General features: G+C 37.2%; 1 protein-coding gene across 1 annotated transcript in view; it reads left to right on the top strand.

Moving 5' to 3' along the window:
- RNGTT (RNA guanylyltransferase and 5'-phosphatase) overlaps positions 1-10881 on the top strand; it is a 521901-nt gene that overhangs the window by 89400 nt on the left and 421620 nt on the right. Inside the window, 3 exon segments of the mRNA XM_042782266.1 lie at positions 2709-2818; positions 4153-4254; positions 5343-5349. Coding sequence (XP_042638200.1) covers positions 2709-2818; positions 4153-4254; positions 5343-5349 — 219 coding nt within the window.

Consider the following 10881-nt stretch of genomic DNA (forward strand, 5'->3'; position numbering starts at 1 on the left):
AGGATCTCCTACATAGATCCCCTTCCAAGGGGATGACAGTGGTAGCTGGGCACCATCTAGTTCTTCTGGTTTCATAGTCGTTTAGGCTGCAGATCAAGTGGTGTACCAGTCGCTAGGACTAATTGTTTCCATGACTTTTTGATTTTCTTCATTCTTCTTTGCTATGAACGAAGAGGGACCCATCATTGCATCTAGATGGTAGCTTGCTAGCTTTTAAAATCCCAGTCACTACTCACCAAAGTAGGAGGTGGAACAATGTTTTGTATAGTTTATTATGCCAATTGAGCTTGATGTCCACTGCGACTGTGGTCTCAAGCCCGCAGGTTCAACTAGTCGGTCCCTCTGGGTAGCTGGCTGTGACCAAGCAGTGACCACAACCTTGCCCCTTGTCAGCTCTACTATACACCTGGGAATTCTGCTCATTCACATAAACTTATAGGACCATTGTCTGCCAACCCTATATATGTTCTTGTATACTCCCCATTTCATAGACATACCTAATCGTTCAGTCTGTCCACCCATCTACCCACCCATATACCTGTGTTTGCCTTCACTGACAGTGCAGTACTGTATGTGCAAAAGGGTTCATTAGTAATTGACTTTGTCTTCTTGAGCTGCTGTTTGAAATCTTTTGTTTAGCTCTTTTATCTTGTAATTTCTCCCATTTTCTTTAGCTGTTCTCTATTCAAGAGCAAGTTTCATAGTCTCTTCTGACATCCAATTTTGGTCTTTTCTTCCTTCCCTGTCTTTTTAATGACCTCTTGCTTTCTTCTTGGATGATATTCTTGATGTCATCCCATAGTTCCTCTGGTTTTTGGTCATTGGTCTTCACTGCGTGAAATATATTCATTAGATTATCTCTAAATTCAAGAGGGATATGATCAAGGTCATATTTTGGGTCTCATGAACTTTTTAAAATTGTCTTCAGCTTCAACTTGAACTTGCAAATAAGCAGTTGATGGTGTGTTCCACAGTCAACTCCTGGCCTTGTTTTGGCTGAAGATATTGAGCTATTCCATTACATCTTGCCACAGATTTAGTCAGTCTGATTCCTGTGCACTCCATCTGGTGTAGTCCATGTGTATAGCTGCCATTTGTGTTGTTGAAAACAGGTATTTGCAATGAATAAGTTTGTTGGTATTATAAAATTCTGTCATGCGAGCTCCAGCGTTATTTCTGTTACCAAGGCCACATTTTCTAACTACCAGTGATTTTTCTTTGTTTCCAACTTTCACATTCTGTTTACCTGTGATAATTAATACATCTTGATTGCATGTTTGGTCAGTTTCAGAGTGCAGAAGTTGATAAAAGACAATTTCCTCATTTTTGGCTTTGGTGTTTGGTGCATAAATTTGAGTATTAGTAGTATTGCCTAATATTAACTGGTCTTCCTGGGTGTATGGATATTATCCTATCACTGAGAGCATTGTACTCAGGACAGATCTCAAAACATTTTTGGTGATGATGAATACCACACCATTCCTGTTCAGTCTGTCATTCCTGGCGTAGTAGTTCATGTGGTTGTCTGATTCAAAATGGCCAAGCATAGTTGAGTACAAATTGTTTACACTATCTAGAGACATGGAGACAGAATAGGTAACTATAAAAAGTAATTGGGAATTTGGACAAATGGCAGTACCAGTATCTGATGGAAGCACTCAGGGCTTTTCTAGCTTTGATGGAGATGTGTAGCCTAAGTATTAAGTGTTCTTATTTCCCCTTCCCAAGTGGGCCAGGTTGCCACCTGGGAAAAACTTCAGTTTTTGCCTGAAGGTTGATCATTGCAGCTTGTGACCACATTTTTCTTTTCCTGATTGTATTAACAGCTAGAATTGTTTTATAGATGTTGCTTGAGACTGATGCCGCCCTCTTAAGTGTTTCAGAGTAATTGTCGCATAAATCTGGACTGTGTTTTTAACCTTGAAAATTTTCAGAGGGTTCTCTGTTTGATGTATAAATTCACCATCTGCTTCATTTCTCTGTGATATTTAAAAAATATACTTGCTATGAAATACAATAAGATACTTTATGTATTTCTATTAAAGAATTTAGATTAAAAACTCAGTGATGAGTGAACTTAGTTTGCATGTTTGTATATCCGATCACTGTGGCTTAGCCCCTTTATCCCCTGTTATACTCTTACTCTGGTTTACAGAGTTTTAGATTTTGGATGTTTATCCTCCAAAATATACCCCTCACCAACGATACAACTCCTCTGCCCTCCTCAGGTGAGAATTGTTGGTGAATGATATAATACAGTGTGGGGTTGAGTTCAAATTTTTCTACCTGTTGAAAAAATTATGTAAGATCTTCATATCTCAGGTACTCATCTCTGAAGTAAATACAATGCAATTTACTTTGCAGAGTTATTAGTTGGAGAGAATGAATATAAAATGTGAGACATTCTGCTTAGCTCTCAGTAAATAGATACATTATTATTACTGCTATGATTTTGAAGTAGCATCCACAGACTTCTTTGGCAATATGACATAGACATTGGGATTTATAGGTACATTAAACATCATATGCTGGATTAAGGAAAATTTGTGTATAATCCCAGGGGAGTTTACAGAGCCTCCTGGAACAGACTATTTCTATTTCATAAATTGACTTGTTCAGATTCGTGAAAATAATCAATCTCTCAGTCTTTTCTTAGCAAATGGATTTGACTTCTTAATAACATATTTTTCTTTTCCTTTCATTTTAAGGGTGCTATTTTCTTGGAAGGTGTCACTGTTAAAGGTGTAACTCAAGTAACAACTCAGCCAAAGTTAGGAGAGGTACAGCAGAAGTGTCATCAGTTCTGTGCCTGGGAAGGGTAATAACATTTTAAAAACAATCTGCTATTAATCTATGACAGTTAAAATGAATGCAAACACTGACCTATCTTCTTTGTTCCTTAAAGTATGTGTATTTACAGAAAGTGCTTGAAAAAATGTCTAACAGGAATTTATCAGGTTTTTCTCTTAAGCAGCACAGTAATCAGATGGTAGAGTCAAAAGTCGATGACTCACATGTCTTTGTTTTGTCTCTTTAATTCTACTGGTACTTATTCGTGTTTGGAGTAGCTTTATCAGCTTGTTAAAGGATAAGAGGTGAAACTTGAATTTGGCTAATTTTCCAGTTTTTCTGAATCAGAAGTTTGGGAGAATCAGCTTTAAATATGTTTGGACCCCCACTGTGACTTGGAAATATTTATCAGACATTTCATGGGATGGGATTTTACTAGAAAATTCACTGTTCTTATCTGGTCTCACAGGACTTGGTCTGTGATCATTTCTGTTGATCATTGCTTTCTGGCAGAAAATTGTAATATAGCTTGAGAATGATGAAATAGGAGTATTGATTGTTAAAAATTTGTAATGTAAGTTCCTCATATGAAGAAATCTTGTGACTGGTACATACAGATCAGATAAATCAGCTAGAAATAATTTTAACTAAAAGATAAAAATGTTGAAAAAAATATTACTGGTTTTATTGTGTTCAGCCCTTGCCAGTGTACCTAAATTTCTCTGCTTTGTCTCTTGTGGGCATCTTTTGAGCAGATATTTGCCAACCCTCTAGTGTCATGGCAAGTTGTCAATATCGTGATGGAGAAATAAAGGTCTAGAATAATGTAAGATAAACCAAGATTTAAATTTCTCCCTGAAATAAAAGACTTGTAAACATACCTGTTTTATTGTTCAGATCGTGTATATTACTCCTTTAAAATTAACTCAGTAATTATAACCAAAAAGCAAACCCACTGCCATTGAGTCTATTCTGACTCATAGTGACCCCCATTGGATTTCCAAGGCTATATAAATCTTTACAGAAGTAGATTGCCTCATCTTCTTCTTGGTGAGCAGCTGCTAGGTTTAAACAACCAATCTTCTGGTTAGAAGTCAAATGCCTTATGCACTGCACCACGAGAGCTTTAGTTATAACATAGCAGGGACAATTTAAAAACTCGTTAATCTGCATTCTAAAGTGTCAAGAAATTGATAAATTTTTTTAGCATTCTTGTGAAAGCTACCATTATTCCAATTCATATTATCTCACAATAGCGAGAACATTGTGATAAATGGTGTGATTCGTGTCAGATTGATTTAAGAACAAGCATTGCTTTGATGGGTACTAGTCATAATCATAATAAAATGTTCTTCATTTAAGGTCTGGATTCCCTGGAGCACAGCCTGTTTCCATGGATAAGCAAAATATTAAACTTTTAGAGCAGAAGCCATATAAAGTAAGCTGGAAAGCAGATGGTACTCGGTAAGTTAGACCTCTAAAGCAAATTATATGAATAACCCTAATAGTTGAAGAATATTGCTTTGTTGTTAGGGAAGGTTCACACTGTTGGGAGTGTTAATTTCTGACATGAACAGCAAAAGTTCATGTTTCAAAAGTTACATAGTTTTTGTTAGGCATGGTGTTTTTGGCCATGTAATGGAGTTATCTCTTGTTCTGCCAAATTCCTTCAGAGTGCTATTACCTTGACATAAATGTCTCTCACTTACTACGTTTGAAAGCATTTTCTTTTGATGTGGTTTGTGATGTCTGTTGCCCACTTCATTTCTTTGATGATTGTTGGACACTTTTAAAGTTAACAGATGTGTTGTCAGTTTATAATGTAAAAATTAACAACTCCCTAATTGATTGGATTTTTCATTCCTTTGAATAGTTACCCTTTTCTCTTAGTCCTTTGGTAATACTATTTGTGATGTTGTATCTTCTTAAGGTAGTTGTATCCTTACAGTTAAACTTAGTTTTAAATTTCATATTCCTGAATTTTTCAGTATTCATTAGTGTTTTACTCTTTCTTAATATTTTTTCTTTTTAGGAATCTATATATATTTTTTATAGTTTTACTCTATGTATTTATTATTGCTATAGCATAGTGGCTAAGACACTTGCCTGCTAACCAGACGGCTGGTGGTTCAAACCTACCAGCCACTCCTCGGAAGGAAGGTTGGGCATTCCTACTTCCATAGTGATACTGCCTTGGAAACCCAAGGAGGGGTCGCTATGAGTCGGGGCCGACTCGACAGCACATAACAACAACAACAAATAATACTTGAAATAATTATTTTGTTAATAATATAGAAGTTCTATAAACTTTTTCATAATGAAGCAAAAATTTTAGAATACTTAGGAGTACACATATATATTTGTTTTTAAATTTTATCATGAAGATGATGTAGGTTGTATTTAATTTTCTATGAGAAGTTTTTAAATGTCAATCTCACACAAGGCATGCTAATTATCACAATGTTCGCCCTATCATGAGATAATATGAATTGGAATAATGGTAGCTTTCACAAGAATGTTAAAAAAAAGTTATCAATTTTTTGACATTTTAGAATGCAGGTTAACGAGTTTTTAAATTGTCCCTGCTATGTTGTAACTAAGAAGCTCTTCTGGTGCAGTGCATAAAGCATTTGACTTCTAGCCAGAAGGTTGGTGGTTTAAACCTACCAGCTGTTCACCAAGAAGAAGATGAGGCAATCTACTTCTGTAAATACTCGTATAGCCATGGCATGTATACTCTATATCATGTTTTCTTTATCTGTATTTAACTTGTGGTGACCTTAAAAGATACTTAGGGAGACATGAGTGGAGCAGATACAGCTTGATTGCACTGTTAGGTGAATGTTGTTGTTAGATACCATCTAGTTGATTCTGACTCATAGTGACCTTAGGTACAACAGAATGAATACTTCCTGGTCCTGCATCATCCTCACAGTTGTGGCTATGTTTTAGCTCATTATTACAGCCACTGTGCCCATCCATGTCATCGAAGCACTTCCTGTTTTTTGCTGACCATCTGCTTTATCAAGCATGATATCCTTCTCCAGGGACAGGTCCCTCCTGACAGCATGGCCAAAGTACAAGAGGTGAAGAGGTGAAATCTTCCTATCCTCACTGCTAAGGAGCATTCCGGCTGTTCTTCTTTCAGGCAGATTAGTTCGTTCTTCTGGCAGTCCATGGTATATTCAGTATTCTTTACCAACACTACAATTCAAATGCATCAATTCTTGTTCCATCTTCCTTGTACATTTTCAAGCTCTTACATGCATATGAGGCTATTGAAAATACCATGGCTTGGGTCATATGCACTTTAGTTTTCAAAATGACTAAAAATCTTTGCTCTTTAATACTTCACAGAGGTCTTTGGCAGCAGATTTGCTCAGTGCAATATTGATTTCTTGACTGCTGCTTCTCTGGACATTGATTGTGGATCCAAGTAAAATGAAATTCTTTTTTTTTTTTTTTAAATTGTGATTTGGGTGAAAGTTTACAGAGCAAATTCACTTTCCATACAGCAGTTCACATACATGTTGTCTCATGACATTGACTGCAATTTACCCCATTGCAACAGCTCCCCTCCCACTTCCTCCCAACAGTCACCTCTTCCCGGTGTCCATCCCTCCATACACCCCTGCCCCCTGAGCTGTCTCCCTGTGCATAAATAGCCCTTCTTTCTCCCATGATTGTTCTCTCCAAGGAGTGTATCTACTTTGGGTAAATATTCAACTCATATACCTGTCTTTTGTTTGGCTGGAAGCCACAGGGTGGGTTCAATTCCAGACCTGAAGGGCAGCTAGGGACCATAATCTCAGTGGTTCCACCAGGCTCTATCAGACCAGCAAACCAGGTCCCCACCCCCCTTTTTTTTTCCCCAAATGCTTTTGAGTTTTGTTCCACACTGTTCTCCCTCTCTATCCAGGATCTCTTAGATAGATCCCCTTCTGAGTGACTGGCAGTGGTAGCTGGGCACCATCTAGTGCTTCTGGTCTTATAGTCATATAGACTACGGATCATATGGTGTACCAGTCGCTTGGACTAATTGTTTCCATGAATCTTTGGTTTTCTTCATTCTTCTTTGCTCTGTACAAGGAGAGACCCATCGTTGCATCTAGATGGCTGCTTGCAAGCTTTTAAGATCCCATTTGCTACTTGCCAAAGTAGCAGGTGGAACAATGTTTTATGTAGTATGTTATGCCAATTGAGCTTGATGTTCCCTGCAACTATGGTTGTGAGCCCACAGGTCCAACTTCTCGTTCTCTGTGGGTACCTGGCTGTGGCCAAGAAGTGACTACAGCCTTGTCCCTTGTCAGCTCTCCTATACATCTGGGAATTCTTACAGAACATACAAATACACTTGTAGAACCATTGTCTGCCAACCCTATACATGGTCTTGGGTACACTCCCCACTACATAGAGATACCTAATAGTTCAGTCTGTTCACCCATCTATCTACCCATATACCCTTGTTTGCCTTCACTGACAACGTAGTACTGTATGTGCAAAAGGGTTCATCTTTGTTGTCTTTACCTTCCATGTACCTCTCTATGTCTTTCTCTTACTCAGTGCCACCATGTTGATCACTTACATCTGGTACATTGCCCTTCTCTTCACCCAAATCAATACCTATCTCTGCCTATCTAACAGTGTACCCTTCCCGCTCCTCCCATCCCTGGTAACCAACAAAGAAAATTTCCTTCCATAGATAAAGCTTTCCTTGACTTTTACAATAACAGACTAATACAATATTTGTCTTTCTGTGATTGAATTATTTCACTCAGCATAAGAGGCATGTATTTTTAATATATAACAATATTTCAGCAGGTGGGGTTTATTACCTACTTCTTTTGAGTGGAGAAAAGAGTGAAAAATTGAGGATCAAAATGCCTGTTTCTAGGCTTTATACTACAAAATGGCCTGGGTATTTTGGATTGAGTCATTGACTTGACCTGTAATGAGTTTCATGTTTTAGGTAATTAAAAAATTTTTTTATATTGCTCTCAGGAGCTCTGGTGGCATAGTGCCTAAGGCATTTGCTAACTTGAAGGCTGGCGGTTCAAACCCAATAACCACTCCTCGGTAGGAAGACTGTGCAATCTACTTCCATAGAGATACCTCCTTGGAAATCCAAGGAGGCATTGCTGTGAGTTGGAACCAACTCGATGGCAGTGAGGTTTTTTTTTTTTTGGGGGGGGGGCGGCGGTTATATTGCTGTCACCACAATATGCTGCCTATGGCCATGACAATCCTTGGGCAAAATTATAAGGTCTGTTGAATTTGTCACTTGTATTTTGCTATTCTACCTTTGTTTATTTTCCTTCTTTTGCAATTGTATACTCCTTTTTTCATTGAGTCTTAGACCCCTAGATGACTGGCTAAAGTAACTTGAGCTGAGATGTTTTATTGATAATGGAAATATCTCATTTCTCGTTGAACTCTGCTTTACCAAAAACAAAAGGAAAACTCCTAACTATTTTCTGAATACCTAGTCTGTCTTAGTATGCTTTATTCTGGAAGAAAATACGTATGTAAGACATTTTTCTGAACCAGTATAAAATCCGTCTCTTGGGTAGTGGGATTTAGGTCCAGAAGCCTGGACTTCCTGTGATTTTTAGGGTAAAAAGAGCTTGGGGGTACTGTAGAATAGTCTTGGAGTCCATGGAATTAGAGTAGCTAGTTAACAGCTATGTTAATAATGTAGACTCTATTTAAAGGGAGTATAGGACTTCTTTTTATTTCATAGTTTATTGGCCATTTGTGGTCTCTAGTAACAATATTTAGATCCAGGGATCTCTGAAATTGAATGTGATATGAGACCTGGATATAAAAAACAAACAAAACTCACTGCCTTGAGTCATTTCTGACTTATAATGACCCTATAGGACAGAGTAGAACTGCCTTGTAAGGTTTCCAAGGCTGTAAACTTTATGGAAGCAGACTGCCTCATCTTTTTCTTGCAGGGTGGCTGGTGGGCTTGAATCACCAACCTTTTAGTTAGCAGTTGAATGCTTTAACCACTATGCCACCAGAATTCCTTCAGACCTAGATATAGTTAGCAATAAAAGATATTACCTTGGCATTTTGCATTAGTTTGGGCTTGGAAGTAACAGTGAATTGATTGGTAGTTTAATTCCTAGCAGATTCTAAAACTTTGTAGAATAAGGAGTATTTCCTAAATACAAAGCCAAATGATACAGATAGTAATACAGATGTTCTCAAAAAATTATATAGGTATGTGTATAATACTGGTAAATTGTTAAATACTAAGCCACTGTTGTCTTAGAAACAGGTAAAATCAAAGTTTGTGTGATGGAAGAATTATTAATTGTAGTTCTTGAATTTTAGTAAAATCATACTTTTAAAAAACATCTTTAATTTTTAATAGCTCTTAACCATTTTTGTTTGCATTTTTTACTTGTAATACTTAATTTTTTTTCTTACTTTCATTTTCAAATCTCAAACTCACAAAAAACTTCCAAAAATAGTACAAAGATTTCCCATTTGCTCTTCACCCAAATTCCTCAAATGTTAACATCTTACACAACTACACTGTTATCTGTTAGGTGCCAATGAATTGTTTCTGACTCACAGCAACACTATGTACAATAGAACAAAATACTGCCTGGTCCTGCCCTATCCTCATTACCATTGCTGTGTTTAAGTCCACTGTTACAAACACTGTGTCAATCCATTTCCTTGAGGGTCTTTTTTACTAGGTGGTACAATAACTGAATAAGTTAGTGGGAAGATAAGTAACACTGTTTCTGAATTAAAACTTTTCTTTTTTCCATTTTAACATTTCTAAGCCTCATTTTCTTATCTGTAAAATAAGATTGATAAAATCATGAGATCCATTAAAAAACCTATACTTTGTCATCCAGTGTAAAATTAATAACTCTAAAATACACCATTGTTTTGTCTAGTTGTCATTGGATATTTTTCCTTAAGCTAATAGTCTCAAAAGAAAGTGGTCAAATTTTAATCCAACGATATTTGCATTAAACTGAAAAAAAGCAAGATACCAAATAACTCACTCTCTCTCTCTTTCAGTGCCTTTTGTTTTCCTTTCTTTTTTCACCTACCCATAACTCAATCATCTTGCCCCTCTACCTGTGTATCCACTTATAGCTTAATGTTTATTATTACTGGTAATGCAGGATTGTGTATGTAATAGTGTTTACCTTTGTTATCTGTAACTCTGATGCATTTTTCCGTGTCTTCCTTTTTCTTAGTGATAGTGTCCTGGTCCCACACTTATATAACAAAACTCTATTGAAATGTTCTACTCTGTCACATGAAGTTGTTATGGTCAAAACTGACCTAAGAGCACCTAACAACCATATTGATTGTCATAAGCAATTTTGATTTGTGAAAAGAAAAGCAAAGGGGATAAAATTGTGCAAAGGTGATCCTCTCACTTAATGGGAAAAGTGGTATATATTTTAGTGTGAGACCAAGCAAGGTAATCTATTTAGGAATAGTAACTTAAACTACTATATTTTTAAGAACTGTATAGGCTTTCAGTGGTTGCATTTGATCATGAAAGGCGTTGAGCATCCATGTTGTTGTTGTGGTTAGATGCCATCGAGTCTACTCCAACTCGTAACGATACTATGTACAACAGAACGAAACACTGTCCAGTCTTGTGCCAGCCTCACAATCCTTGCTGTACCTGCATCTATCATTGCAGCCATGGTGTCATTCCATCTCCTTGAGGGCCTTCCCCTGTTTCCCTGACCCTCCACTTTACCAAGCATGATATCCTTCTCCAGGGAATGGTCCCTTCTCATACATGACCAAAGCAGGTGAGACGAAGTTTGGCCATTCGTGCTTCCAAGGAGCATTCCAGCTGCACTTCCATGACAGATTTGTTCGTTTTGGCAGTCCATGGTACTTTCAGTATTCTTTACTAGTGCCACAATTCAAAACATCAACTCTCCTTTGGTCTTATTCATTTTTCAGCTTTCACATGCATATGAGGCAGTTGAAAACACCATGAGTTGGGTTAGGTGAACTTTAGTCTTTGAAGAGATATTTTTGCTCATCAGCATTTTAAAGAGGTCTTTTACCACAGATTTGTTCAGTGCAATATGT

Source organism: Orycteropus afer, unplaced genomic scaffold (genome assembly GCF_000298275.1).
Source record: "Orycteropus afer afer isolate SDZICR_OR568_19922 unplaced genomic scaffold, OryAfe1.0 scaffold00011, whole genome shotgun sequence".
NCBI lineage: Eukaryota > Metazoa > Chordata > Mammalia > Tubulidentata > Orycteropodidae > Orycteropus > Orycteropus afer.